The following is a 14629-nucleotide window of genomic DNA, read 5'->3' as shown; positions in this document are numbered from 1 at the left end:
TGTGGGGGACAGAGCACAGGTGCAAGGAGCTGCCCAGCTGCGTCCCAGGAGCCAAGAGCCCCAGGGGCTGAGTCACGGAGCTCCAGTGGTGGCTTTGAAGCTCTGGCCCATGTCCAGCCCCTGCAGCTGGGCGGACAGGCACCTGGTATGTCTCTTGCCCCAGGGAAGACGCCTGGCCACGGGGCATTCACTGTGGAAGTTCCCGGTTCGGCTCCCAGGCCGGCAGCAGGTGTGGTGGGAGGTAGGGGCACAGGTGTGGCATTCGCAGGGCTGTCCGCCCAGGTGGCGTCTCCCACAGCTGCCCTGTCCTTGGGGCTGGGGCTGGGCCGGGCCCTGACACGTCAGCTCAGGCGTCCTGCTGGGCCCTGCTCCTCAGGAGCCCCCAGGCCAATGGCCGGTCTGAACGTGTCCCTCTCCTTCTTCTTCGCCACCTTCGCCCTCTGCCAGGCAGCCAGGAGGCTGTCCAAGGCCCTGCTCTCGGAGGGCACCTACGCCAGCTTCGCCCGGGAGGTGGTGGGCGCCGCCCAGCTGGGGGCCTGCTGCCTGGAGATGCGGGTGTTGGTGGAGCTGGGCCCCTGGGCGGGGGGTTTCGGCCCCGACCTGCTACTGACGCTGCTCTTCCTGCTCCTGCTGGTGCATGGGGCAACCTGCGATGGGGCAGCGGCCAACCCCACTGTGTCCCTGCAGGAACTGCTCCTGGCCGAGGCCTCTGTGCCCTGCACGCTGCTGGCGCTGGCGGCCCAGGGGCTGGGCATGCAGGCGGCCCGCGTGCTGACCCGGCGCTACTGGGCCTGGGAGCTCAGCGACCTGCATGTCCTCCAGAGCCTCATGGATGCACACTGCAGCTCAACACTGCGCACGTCCGTGCCCCATGGCACCCTGGTGGAAGGCGCCTGTGCCTTCTTCTTCCACCTGAGCCTCCTCCGCTTCCGGAACACTCTGCCTGTCTATAGGGTGCCCCTCACGGCCCTGCTGGTCACCTTCATGGCCTATACAGGTGAGACCTGGCTGCGCTCCCTGGGACATGTCAGAGCCTTTGCATCGTCTGGACACCCAGGACAGAGGTGGCCGCTGAGGGGGACCGCTGGCCCCTGGGGATGGTGGACAGCCCTCTTCTGGGAACTTGGTCGTGGCAGAATGGGGGTCAGTAGGACTGGACATAGTGCACTGGGGTGGGACCCTCAGCCCTGGTCAGCGCCTTCCTTCCCAGCTGCGCTGCTCCATGGTCCAAAATGTTCCTGTCCGTGTCCCGGGGCAGGTGGGTTGCCCACGACATTTCTTTAAGGCCCAGCCCACCCTCTGGTCTGGAACCTCTGGAGTCCTCTGCTGTCCTTTCCAAGAGTCCCAGGTCCTGCTGTTTCTTCCTACCCTCTCCGTCCCTTCCCAAGTGGCTCCAAATGTCTCTAGAGAGGGCAGCATCCTCCCATCCTCCCCCATCCTCCCATCCTCCCCCATCCTCCATCCTCCCATCCTCCCTCATCCTCCCATCCCCCCATCCCCCCATCCTCCCTCATCCTCCCATCCTCCTCCCATCCTTCCCCATCCTCCCCCATCCTCCCCCATCCCCCCATCCTCCCCCATCCCCCCATCCTCCCCCATCCTCCTCTCCTCCTCCCATCCTCTTCCCATCCCCCCCACCTCCCATTCTCCATGCCTATGCCTGGGCCCTGGGCCTCTGGACGAAGCTCTCCTGGGGTCGTTCAGCCGCCATGGACACCACCTGTCCTTCCCACCTCGCTGGAGAAGCAGAGAGCTGAGTTCAGCTGCAGGATGTCCAGGCTGCTGGATGTCGCAGCTATCCCTGGACATGGGGATGGAGCTGGGCCAGAACTTAAGGCGCCAGGTTGGGGCTGTTGTTAAATCCCCAGGGGACTCCACCATAGTTCTTCTGTCTGTGGGATCTGCTCCACTAGGAGGGCTCTCCAGGCATGGATGCCTCCTCCACCCCAGAGGACTGGTGTGCTGGGAGGGACAGGAGGCTGGGAGTGGGCTCCCTGGGAAGGGTGTGCTGTGGGACGTGCCACAGGTCACTCAGTGGGTGCCTCATGCTTGCTCAGGCCCAGGGCTACAACTGGAAGCCCACGTGTGCATTTGGGGCAGGCTAGGCCCAGTAGGGAAGAAACCAGCACTGAGGGCTGAATTCCTGAGACACTGTCCACGTTCTGGCACAGGACAGACACTGTGTGTCCAGGAAGGTACTGCTAGAGCCCACGTACAGGTGAGGAAACTGAGGCACAGGTGAGCAGACACTTGCCAGCAAGGCTCTGTGTCCAGACTGCCTGGGCTCCAGCCCTGGGGAGACACAGGGAGCTCCTGATTCAGCCCTGCAGCCATCCAGGACACCACTCCCAGAGCCTGGTCTCCACCACCAGCTTTAGGTCCTACACGGCCCACTCAAGGCCGCTGCTCCTTGGCAGTGGTCTACCCAGTCCAGGGCGAAGGGATGCTCGTGCTCTTCCATGTCTCCGCGTCCTCCCCATCCCTCCTCCCTTCTCTTGCTTCCTCTCTGGGCTCAGCCCTTCACTGCTGTTGCTCTGTCTCTGCCCTTGTCTCTCTCCCCATCTGTCCATCTCTGTCTCTCTCTCTCCATCTTTGTCTCTGTCCCCCTTTCTCTCAAGGACAACCTCCCACAGGCGGGTGGTGGGGAAAGTGGTGGAGAGGAGAGTTCATCAGGGGCGAGTGGTTGGGATGGGTGGTAGACGTTCGTGGAAAGACTCTTGTCCTGGCTGCTCCCTGATCCTGTGGAGCTGGCCTTGGCTGACAGCCCTCCCACCTGTGTCCCCATCAGCACAAGGGTCGGGATGGGCTGAGCTCCAGGCCCCTGGCACAGGGCTCCATCCCAAGGAGAGGCGGCTGCCGACAGGGGTCCACAAGGAACGTCTGTGTTTCCTTCCACAGCAGGGCCTTTCACGTCTGCCTTCTTCAACCCTGCCCTGGCTGCCTCAGTCACCTTCCAGTGCTCAGGGTCCACCCTGCTGGAGTATGCCCAGGTGTACTGGCTGGGTCCTCTGACAGGTAAGGGTCACTACAGACAGTTGGCAAGGCCATCTGTGGATGGTGGCTTGGGAGACACTCGAAGCATTCCTGGTGGACATGCCTGTGTTCCAGCTCATGGGTGGGGAGTCGATTCAGGGATGGCCTGCTCTGGGGTCCCTGATGTAGGTGAGGGAGATGGGGGGATCCTTTCAGTTCCTGTTAGGGACATCAGGGATGGGGCCGAGTGGCCCATCTTGGTTTAACTTTTTTTTTTTTTTTTTAAGATTTTATTTATTTATTTAACAGAGAGAAATCACAAGTAGACGGAGAGGCAGGCAGAGAGAGAGGGAAGCAGGCTCCCCGCTGAGCAGAGAGCCCGATGCGGGACTCGATCCCAGGACCCTGAGATCATGACCTGAGCTGAAGGCAGCGGCTTAACCCACTGAGCCACCCAGGCGCCCCGGCCCATCTTGGTTTAGATGCGGTCATGAGGGGCTGGGACCAGGGAGGATGGGGGCGGGGCAGGGAGGGCAGCCTCATGGATGCGCCTGGGGGCGTCTCACAGACCCTGAGCTGGGGCACCCGTGGCGGGAGCTACAGGAGCCTGTCCAGGCCACCCTGGCCTTGGGGTTTGCCAGCACCTGGTCTTAGCCCCTGGGCTCCCCGCTCACTCTTCACACTTAGTGGATGGGTCTTTGGGGTCCATGGAGCTCTGGAAGTTTCCTCCACTTTCCTCTGAGGGAGCACAGCCCCAGCCTCCCCAGGGACTCCCAGGCAGTCAGCAGTCCCTGGAGTGATGAGAAGGCTGGGGTTACGATTGGTAACTTCACGGTCCACTTGAGCGAGGTCTGAGACATAGCAGTCTCCCCCTGTGCCACACATCACCCCAGAGGTCCCTGAGTGCGGCCTGACTCGCCCCAGTGTCTCTACATCGCAGGTAGGAGGCATGTGCTCTCCACCCTCCCTGCGGGGGCGCCACAAAGGTCTCTGCGCACACTGGATGAGAACGCTGGGGTCTGAGAGTCCCACATAGCCCAGCCCCCCACAGCTCTGTGGGCCTGGGGCCTCCTGGGGTCCCAAGGCTTGTTCCCCCGGTCAGGGACGTCCCCATCTCTCGTGCTCAGTCACGAATTCGACAGCAGGGTCCGCATGGCCCGAGGGGCATAGACAACTCAGGAACTCCTGGACAGCTTCCTCTTGGGGGACATTTTCCGTTTCTGGTCCCGGGTGACTCCTCCTTGGCGGAGCACGGCTCCGGGGGCCCTGAGAAGTGGTCCTGGCTATAATCTTGGAGACCTCAGTGTCGGAAATACGTGTCTCTCTGACCCAGCTTGATGGCGTGTCAGGTCATGGATTAAAGTCAGGGTAGAGGTCCCTCTCCTGCATGTGGGGGCCTGTGGTCTCTGCATTTGTTTCCTGGCGCCTGTAGCCCCAAAGCACTTGGCACGCAGTCCAGGTGAGCACTCAGACATGCGGGTGTGGGGGTCCTGCTCACTCTAAGGGCTAACAGGGCCCCTCCCTGACCTCCGGGTCTCTGGCAGTGGCCATCAGTCCCCTGTCCTGTGGCTGCATCTCTCCCCTCTCTGCCTGTCCTCACGTGGCATCTGCTGTGAGTCTGTCTCTGCGGCTCCTTGTGGTAGGACGCCAACCACACTGGGGTTCAGTCCACGCTTCTCCAGTGTGACCTCATCAGTTCAACCACTTAAGGATACAAAGATGCTTCTTCTTCTTTTTCCTTAAGATTTTATTTATTTATTTATTTGACAGAGAGAGAGAGAGAGAGAGAGATCACAAGTAGGCAGAGGCGGGGGGGAAGCAGGCTCCCTGCCGAGTAGAGAGCCTGACGCGGGGCTCCATCCCAGAACCCTGGGGTAATTACCTGAGCTGAAGCCAGAGGCTTTAACCCACTGAGCCACGCAGGCACCCCAAGATGTTGTTTTAAATAAGGTCACATTTGGAGGCTTGGGGAAGGACATGAATTTGGCGGGGGGGGGATGCCATTTAACCCAGTAGAACCTCAGACTCCATAACTGCTGCTGTGAAGTCCAAAGCCATGAGGGTTTCCTCTGGAGACCTCGTGGGGGGAGCAGGGAGGAGGCTGGAAGGGCAGCACCCTCCGTACTCATGCCCACTTTGTCCTGTCCAGGGAGGGGACTCCCATGCTGGGGTGCTCCTGCTGCCCCAAGGCCACAGCCTCTCTCTGCCTCCCTCCAGGGTTGGGATGGGAACTGCCATAGGAACAGGGCTCCGGGCCACTGAGCTTGTCACACACCGTACAGCATGCCCTGCAGGTCAGCATGGGATGCGTCCACATCCAGGGTACCTGGGCTGTGCCCTGCTGGAACTTGGGGGTTCTGTGGAACAAAGCGGGTTGCCTTCCAGCCTTCTGCATTGCCGGCTGGGGATTCTGCTCCCTGGGTCCCACTTACGTGTTTGTTGTCCCCTTGCTTTTCGACCTCCCCTGTGGCATTGGTCTTTCCCCGCTGGTGGGCTGGTGCCCTTTACTGAATCCCTGTCCATTTGGAGAAGCTGGGCCACCGGTGATGAGGCATGGGAAGTGGGGGTGGCTTCCTGGGCTGTGACTCTCCATGGACATGTGTGCCCAGGAGACCCTGAGCTCGTCACTCACCTCCCTGGGCTGTTCCTCCTCCATAGCAGGGGTGGCCCCAGTGTCCCACTAAAGGTAAGAGAGGCACGGCGAGTGAAGCATGGACGTGTGTGGGCCCGGGACCATTCTTGGGAGCCAGGGTGGCTGGGCCTCCATGGAGCCCGGTCCTGGCCAGGCCACCCCTGACCTTCTCAGGGCCCACACACTACAGTTTGTGTCCTTAATGGGTTCACATGAAACTTCAAATGTGCTCCCCTCTCCTGCCATGGCCAACACCTTGCCTGTGACCGGGGCGGCCATTCGGGAATCCAGGATTCTCTGTCTGCAAGTTCTGGGAAGAACCTGGGGACCAGGGGCTAGGCCCTGCTCCTGCCCTCAGCCCCCCTGCTTTTCCTCTCCTTGGTCCTCACCTCCATCTTGCCCACACCCTCAAAACAGCCATCCCCACGGATGACAGGTCACTCTCAGGAGGCAGTCCTGGGAGGAAGGAGGTCAAGCAGGCCATGCATGTGGCTCAGGACGTTGGTGCAGGGAATGCTGGGCCCGGGTCCCCAGAGGGTGGTCTGAAAGGACACGGGCTCCTTATGGGCCACCCCCTCTGCTGGGGAAGAGCCAGAGCAGACCAGAGCTCCCAGACAGAGACATGCAGGCTGGCCGAGGTCCCGATCTGTAGGATTCCCTGTCACACGGACAGTCTGGCGGAGAGGCCCCAGTGAGCCTCCTGGGCCAGTGGTCTGACCCTCGGTTTCTTGCAGGGATGGTGCTGGCGGTCCTACTGCACCATGGCCGCCTTCCTCGCCTTTTCCAGAGGAACCTGTTGTATAGTCAGAAGAACAAGTACCGGACTCCTAGAGGGAAGCTGGCCCCGGGGCAGAGAGACACCCCGATGCCTGCAGGGGGGTGCAGAAGCCGGGAGACCACACGTGAGGCGGGGCGGCAGCTACCAGGCTCTGGTTGAACCAGCATAGTTGACAGAGGCCCTGGTGGGACCCTGGGGCCCCTCTGAGCTGAGGGGGTCCAGACTCGCACCCCCCATCTCCCTGGAAACCATTTGTCAATAAACCATTCATGAAACCTGACTGTCTCCCTAGTCTGACAGAGGCTTCTGGAAGGGCAAGCAGAGGTGAGACCAGTCCACAGGGAGCCTGGGCTGAGTCACCTCTGTGTCCCACAGGGTGTCTCTTGCCTCTTTTTTTTTTTTTTTTTTTCAGAATTAGAACCAAAGGTAAAAGCTGGGAGGGTGGGCAAGAGGTCCGGGGTGCGTCCCCCGGGGCCTGAGAAGACCCGAGGGGAGAATTCGCATAGAAGGTGCTGGCTGTCCTGGACACACCCAAGATCCCACTGCTGGGAGAGGCTGGAGCAGCCTCCTCCCGCTGAGGCTGCAGGGGAGTGGGCTGGACACCCACTAGCACCCCACCCTCGCAGCAGCTCGGCCGTGGCTCTGCAAAGCCAGGCAGAGCCCTGCCCATGACGGGGCCTCCTTGCTAGGCTGAGAAGAGCCATCTCCTCTCAAAGACCAGAGCTAACCTGGAAATTTCCACCCCAAAAGGAGAATGTCTTCCTCAGCTAGGGGTTCCTGAAGCCCCATTCCGAAAGTGAGGCTGGCAGGGTCTCCAGCCCAAGGCTTCGCCCTCATCTCAGGCCAAAAAGGGCGAGAGACAGAAAACAGGGAGGTCCTGGGTGAGCTTTTCTCTCGTGAGGAGGCCATGACTTCCTGCACTAGTTTCCCAGGGGATGGGAGAGAAAGAACCTCCCACCCCACTTCCTGTGGCTGCCCCTTCACCCCCTTTAAATCCTCTCCCCTCCCACCCATCGGTCTGGGCCCCAGGCTCCCCTGACCCTCCTCTGAGTGGCCACCCTGGGAGGGGTCAGTAGGGCCCCCGGGCTGATCCTGACCACCAACCCAGTGTAGCTTCTGCAGGGCTTAATGGGGCTGCATGGAGTCTTCTAGAAGAAGGACCATGAGCACACAGGGGTGGTGCAGGGATGCGGACCAACCAGCTCCCCTCCAAGGGGATCTGTGTGGGATAGGAGGCTGGGGAGCCACAACAAATGTCGCAGCCCCAGGAAGGAGGAGAGGCTCCTCAGGGTACCCCAGACCAGAGGCCAATGGCACTTCTGTCCCCATAGAATGTCCTTGCAGTCTCGGCACAAATACTTTCAGGTCAGAAGCTTCTGGTGCTCCCTCAGCAAATTCAACCAGTAAATTAGTACAAGACAAGTGAATATGCAGACATTGCAATAAAGTATATCAGCAAATTATTAGAATTCTTGGAGTTCAGGATCTTTATTTTGGAAAGCATTGTAAAGTAAACTCCACAAGCTTGGAAGCATACATTAAATTTAAGGAACACTGCATTTGCTGGAAAAGAACACAGTTTTTAATACAAAGCTTTGATGAACTGACAATTTAAAAATTACCAGGGGGGGGGAAAAAGTTTAACAGGAAGGATGCAAGAGTGGTTCAATGTTGGGCCGTTCGTTCTTTAATATAATTTACCCTATTAATTGACTGAGGAATGAAATCGTATAGTTATCTGCACTGACACTTAAAAGGCATCTGGAAAAAGAAAACATCCATTCCCTGTCCAAAAAGGAGGTGACAGATCATGTCTTAGTCACAGACAGCACGTATGACCAACACGGCATCTCGCTCGGTGGGAACAGACCACGGACATTCTGGCTGAGTCAGAAACACTGCCAGGCGCCCACATCCCATCGAGGGTCAGCGCCCAGGACATGAGCTGATGCAACTAGATGAGAGGGAACAATGAGAGGAGTCGCATTCCTGTTGGCAGATCACACAATAGTTACACAGGAAACAGACGAGGCAAAATCTGACAGGGGCTGTAAGAGATAGCTTGTTAATGTAGCAGAAGCCAACACTAACAGGCGAAAGACATCCAGGAGGCTTCACACAGCCAGCAATGAGCAGAAAAGTAACAATGACAGCAAAGCTACAAAGTGCTTAGAAATTCATTTAATAAGGAAGGCACAAAGCCTGGGTCCAAAGAAAATTTTTAAACATTTCTGAAAGATTTGAAAATAGGGAAACTCATTCTTTGTTCTACGATATCCCAGATATCCAGGATATCCCAACATCCTAAAGATGTCCATTCTCCCCAAGTTAATATATACATGTTAATAAACAATAATAATAAAGTTATTAGCATATAATTATATAATATAGAATTATAAATATATAATAGTAATACTGTGAATTGTGTAAGACTGATGAATCACAGACCTGTACCCCTGAAACAAATAATACATTGTATGTTAATGAAAAAATAAATATCTGTATTCCTAGGAAAAAAATAATGGAAAAATATAACAAATAATAAAACCAAAGTTGTTTTTATGCAAAACACCAGTTCTTTTCCATCAAATGCAGTGTTAACTTACCTGTGAAAACTTGAAAACAGGATAAAGTTCTTTCTAAACTTGGGAGTAGGGGAGATCTTTCCAACCAGGACAGAATATCCAGAAACAAGGAAAAGCATCGATTCCTCTAACAATACCCTAATAAAAAGGAGACTGGCATAGGGGAGACATTGTAACAAAGTCAAATGACAAATGCCAAACCAGGAAAAAACAGTTTGCAACCTTTGTCACAGACAAAGGGCAAAAATTAACAAACAAAGAACTCTAAAATATATTTTCAAAGGGGTGCCTGGGTGGCTCAGTGGGTTAAGCCTCTGCCTTCGGCTCAGGTCATGATCTCAGGGTCCTGGGATGAAGCCCCGCATCGGGCTCTCTGCTCAGCAGGGAGCCTGGTCCCACCCCCCTGCCTGCCTCTCTTCCTACTTGTGATCTCTGTCTCTCTGTCAAATAAATAAATAAAATCTTATTAAAAATTATTTTCAAAAACAGAAAGAAAATAAAAAAGTAAAACAACAGAGGGTTCACAGAAAAAGATACATGGGTGGACTTGGACACAAGGCTGCAGGCTCGAGATCGCTCATGGTGGAAGGAACGCAGGCCGTATCGGGTACCAGTTCTCCCTCCCAGGCGGCTACAGATATAAAGCACCGAAGTTTCTCTGCATGGAGATGTCAGGTCTTTGGGAGCACGCATGGTGGGCCTTGCAGAAGAGGTGAGAAGCTGCAGAGCAGCCTGGAGTCTGGCAGGAGGACACAGCATCTGAATTCTAACAAAATCTTGTTCTCAGCCTGGCCATCATTTAGGAGCTATAGACCCGACCCACCCCTTCCTCGAGGCCCAGCCCAGGTGACCGCAGGCCCTGACCCACCCTTCCCCGGGGCCAAGCCTGGGAGCAGGCCTGGGCTGTTGAGGGAGGGGCAGGCTGCCTCTCTGTAGTGGAAGCTGGTTCCCAGCAGCTGAAGAGAGGCCCAGAGGGCTCCTGAGCATCCTTGAGAGGACAAACCAAAGCCCAGGTGGCCCTCAGCTCCTCCTGGCCCAAACTGGGAGTACAGTCCCAGCCCAGACCCCAGAGCTGGCATCTTACCCAACCTTGTGGGGGCTGTGGCTTTCATGCAGGCCCTGAAGCCACTTGGGCGGCCCCGGGACTTGTAGGCAGCTCTGGGCTGGACCCTGCAGGGCACAGTGGCACCAGCCCCGGGCCTGCCCCGGGGGACAGCCAGGGGGGCAGCTCTAGCCCGGGTGCATGTTAACACCTGAGGGTCACAGTGGCAGGGCCTCCCCAGCACCAGCCCCTAGTGCTGAGTGCAGGCCACGTCCCCTGCCACAGAGACCTTTCCTTGTCCACAGGGGTGGGCCCTCATGTTGAGCATAAGCACACACCGGCCCTCCATGGCCGGGTCTCCCCACATTTCAGACAACCGATGTTTTACCCGCCTGTTCCAATCCTCTATCAGACCATTTCTCTGAGAAGTACGTTCTTCGGTCTGAAAAGATGAACTTGGCAGTGCACATCGGTATAGAACCTACTCTCCTGCTGTCTTACTGCGCCCTGACCATCCAGTCACCAGTAAGCAGAGCCCAGCCTATCCTGGGCAGGACCCCCTGCAGCCTCCTGGGGCCACCAGGCACCGATCTGCTAGTCAGCTCTGTGCCTGCAGTGCACCCCTCAGGGAACCCCGCAGCCGTCTGCGGTCTTGGGCTGCCTCATTGGCAGACATTTTGGGGACGTTGTGAGGCTCAAGGGTGTGAGGGGAGGGCGTCCAGCCTCTGCCCCTCTCCGCGAGGTGGCAAAGCTCCCACATGCCCTCAGCTCACCGGCCAGGGACCGGGTCACGCAAATGCGCTGAGATTCGCACTTGCAGTTCCAATCACCTTCTGACAATGGAAGGGAGCTCTTCTATGGGCACCAACATGTCCTACTTGGACGAGGCCCGTAAACACCATAGATGTCCAACAGTGTGCAATTCTATTCATGGACTGACTCAATTTTACCTTCTTTGGTCAGAGTTTTGGCCCCAGATGCAGCCCGATCACCTTGGAACTGCTGTCCACACAACTGGCAGCCCTTTGCTGGCCGAGAGCCGCTCACAGGGCCCGGGCACGCACAGCAGGGGAACCTCGCCACTCCTCAGGGGCTCCCTGCTCACACATACGCGTACCTGTTGGCATTCCCACAGTAACATGCACCTGTCCAGATATGCAAGTTAAATGTTCACCTGGTGGACTCCTCTGATCACCGGGCTCCCACTGCAGTGTTTCTGGGGCGTCCTGCAGGATGTTATGGGCATTTCGGGTTTCAAGATTCTGTCCTTCGGTCATTCGCCATCTCTATCACAACCCAGTAGCCTGGCTCTCAAATGGAAATTTTCTGGTCCGGTATCCCCGTGGTCGCCACACTGCCCTTGGCCGTAGTCGTCCGTCCTCCACCCAGGGCTGACCTGGAGAATCTGTCCTTCTGCACTCCAGCTTCTAAGGGGGCAGTGATGACAGTGGCCATTCCCTTTTGGCCCACCAGGTGTCCTATATGCTTTCAAAGGAATGAATTCCATGGGCTTGGGCCATCTTACTGGCCCCCACCAAGCACACCCAATAAGTGTTGGCACAAGGGGGCATCGACTTGCCTTCTGATTTTCCAGTATCCATGCGGCATCTGTCCCCACTGCACGCTCGGGGTGGCAGACACAAGCCGGTCACATCAACACTGCAGTACTCATCAGACGTTCACGTCAGTGCTAACTAACCCCACCTTCCATTCTCAGACCCCGCCCCACCCCGTCTACCTCCAGCTGCTGTTGACCCTGCATCAGTCGGTTCTGGAATCAGTGCGTGGGGCTCCCGGGCCCACGAGCCCCAAAAGTGAGTCCCTCTGAGGGGCCCCACCTTCCCCTGAGTCCACTGCTGAAGACGTAGGACCGTGGCCAGACCACTTCCTTTCTACTAAAACATCTTGATTTTTGCCTTCGGTGTCACTGCTATTAAGTGACCACTTATGGCTTCCACCGGAATCTCGCAGCTTGTAATTCTTGGACGATGTCCTCAAGCCACAAGTGACAGTTACGAGGGCTAGGGCATCATTCTGTCTGTGGGGAGTGAGTATTTTGTTGTTGCTAACACACGTAATCAAACAACCCAGCAACACAGCCAGGTTTTTATCCTCTAAAATAAATCCAATTTTTTTTCTTTTTCAGTTTTATTGTTGTTATTAAGTGTACGATGTCCCAGAGACCTGATAAGATGATAATTCCAAGGTGGTGTTTTATAAATGTGTGTTCTACACGCGTGAATCTTAGTGAATAGTCTCCACCTTGGGTGGTTTCCAGACGACACCAGAACCTACTCTCGCTGCTGTTCCGTGGTCTCTCACACTGATCCAGAATCTGTGAAATGCAGTCCCCAGGCAAAGCACGTCTGTTCGTCTCTCATTCGGACTCTCTGCTGTGGTGAAGGGACTCTGAGATGGCTCGAGCGGAGGCTGGACAGAACTGGAATTCTGGGGACAGCAGTGTGCACGTGGGGCGTCCTGTCCCTTCCCACAGTCCTGGTCCCAAGGACAGTTTCTGGGGGCACCCGGCCTTCAAGGCAGCGGACAGGAACTTGGATGTGGACTGATGGGTGCGTTTGCTCCAGTCAGGAGACTGACAGGTTCCACCAACTAAATTTCAGTGAAAAAGCTGGGGAAACGCTGTCAGAGTGGGTCATCCTGATGAAGTCCCAGAACCTAAGTCAGGTTCGGTGGGGTGAGGAGGTTCGGAGCCGACGACTAAAGAAAGAATTCTTAAGATGTCGTTGGTGCAAAAGGTGATTTATTAGAGCACGGGGACAGGGCCCGTGGGCAGGCGGAGATGCGGCTGCCCCGGGTTGTGAGGGGTGGTTGGTTATATACGTAGGAGTTGGGTAGGTGAGGACAAAGGGGTGTTCAGAAGGGCTATTGGGGCAAAGAATACTATCAGGATATTGAAGGCTTAGTTGCTATCAAGTAAAGACAATTGGGAGTCTGGTGGAATGTTACATTCCTGCTATCAAGCATCCTTGCTAATGAGATTTAGGTTTAGAAGAAATTTAACTTTATTTACTTTTCCTTCTACTTCCACCTCCTTCGGTTTTTATGGAGGGGAGGGTAACATTAGGCTTGAGGAACTGAGTTCTGTGTCTTTGGAAATTGGGCTAACTTCTTTGTTGTAATCTCAAGGAAATTTGCAAACCAAGGGAGACTCCTGTCTTGCAGGATTGTGATCTCAGCAAGTTAACTATTTATCATTTTATGGCAGTCAGGGGTGCCTGAGGAATGCTACACCTATGGAGGGGAGTGGATGAAGGGGGGGGGGTGCAAGGCGCCAGCTCTTGCTTTGTCCTCAGCCAGCCTCCTGCTCCCTCATCAAACCTCACCCTCGGCCTTCCTGGCGCGAGCATATACGCAGCTGTGGGAGGCCTGCCCCGCGGCCCGGCCACCTCCTCTCTTAGCCCCAGGATCCAGCTCCTGGTGAGTCTTGTCCTCCATGGGCAGCCGCCTCCACCCTTGTTCCTGGGGGGACTCAGACGGAACCCAGTGTCCCAGAGCACACTTCAGGGGTTCCCACAGGAATGAGGGGGCCCTGAGGGTGTCCAATGGGGACCTGAGACCCGCCACGACCCCGAGGGCAAAAATGGGCTCCCTCTCTTCCAGCCCACCTCCCCTAGCCTCCTGTGGGGACTCAGTCTCAACCTCACCAGGGAAGGGCCCCAGGCTGCCCTGAACAGAGGTCACAGGTCAAACCTGCCCCTCTTCAGCCAGGCCCACCTCAGGCAAACTGTGAAGGTCACCAAATTTTCCAGGACCCCAGACCCGCTTCCCTGCTCTCAGGTCTGGTGCTTGTATCAGTAAACCATCTTCCTGGTCTTCGGCTGCAGCCTCCACACGGGTGGCTGTTTTATCCATGGAACCCCGCTGCATATTGTGGGCGGCCACCCCTCCCTCTCAGCTTTTCCTGTCCAGTGCACTGTGGCAGCACTGTCACAGGGCCCTCCAGACCCCACCACACTTCCCCAAGTCTGAGGCAGAGCCGCCCCGGCATTTTAGCATGGAGATGGTGAGCAGCTGGCCATCTTCTTGGATGGACCTCAGAGTCATAGACAGAGGGACGAGAGCCTGCAGTGCCTGGACCCACACGGCCTCCCAGGAAGCTCAGAGGCTGTTCCTCAGAGTCACTCAAAGGGAGAGCACGGGTAGGATGGGCCTGCCCTGTCCTCTGCTCATGTTAGCTGTTGGACAATTCCTCGAAACCCTGTGGGATGGCTAAAGGAGCGCCCACGAAGGCCCCTCCCCACCATTGTCCATGGCTTGGGAGTCACCCAGGAGTCCTGGCCTCATCCCAGACGGCGCTATGGCTCAGACCCCCAGGGCTGGACCAGGAAGAGGGCAGCTCCTCGGCCCTGTGATCTAGGTAGGGCTCGGGGCAGAGTTGGGGGTGGGGGGAAGGTGCCTGGGACAGGCACCAACACCAGGCTTCAAAGGCACACATGTAAGCATTAAATATCTAGACAAGCATGTGAGTCTCCACCTGTGGTCATGTCTGATGTGGGAAACAAAGGCAGAAGAAAAATTGTTAAATTTCCTTACTACCTACAGCCCACTGACAAGTCCTTGAAACGGGCAGAGTGACCTTCCCCTGGGACCTTGGCTGC

At 56.6% G+C, this 14629-nt stretch overlaps 1 protein-coding gene across 1 annotated transcript; it reads left to right on the top strand.

Annotated features, from left to right (window-relative positions):
- Positions 1 to 390: 390 nt before the first annotated feature.
- Positions 391 to 6542, top strand: LOC132014455 (aquaporin-12-like). The gene is made up of 3 exons (XM_059395484.1): positions 391 to 997; positions 2899 to 3015; positions 6340 to 6542. Exons 1-3 carry the CDS (start codon positions 391 to 393, stop codon positions 6540 to 6542), a joined length of 927 nt encoding a protein of 308 aa, XP_059251467.1.
- The last annotated feature ends 8087 nt before the right edge of the window (positions 6543 to 14629 follow it).

The sequence above is a fragment of the Mustela nigripes genome, chromosome 3 (assembly GCF_022355385.1).
Source record: "Mustela nigripes isolate SB6536 chromosome 3, MUSNIG.SB6536, whole genome shotgun sequence".
NCBI lineage: Eukaryota > Metazoa > Chordata > Mammalia > Carnivora > Mustelidae > Mustela > Mustela nigripes.
This window is presented reverse-complemented; position numbering and strand designations above follow the sequence as displayed.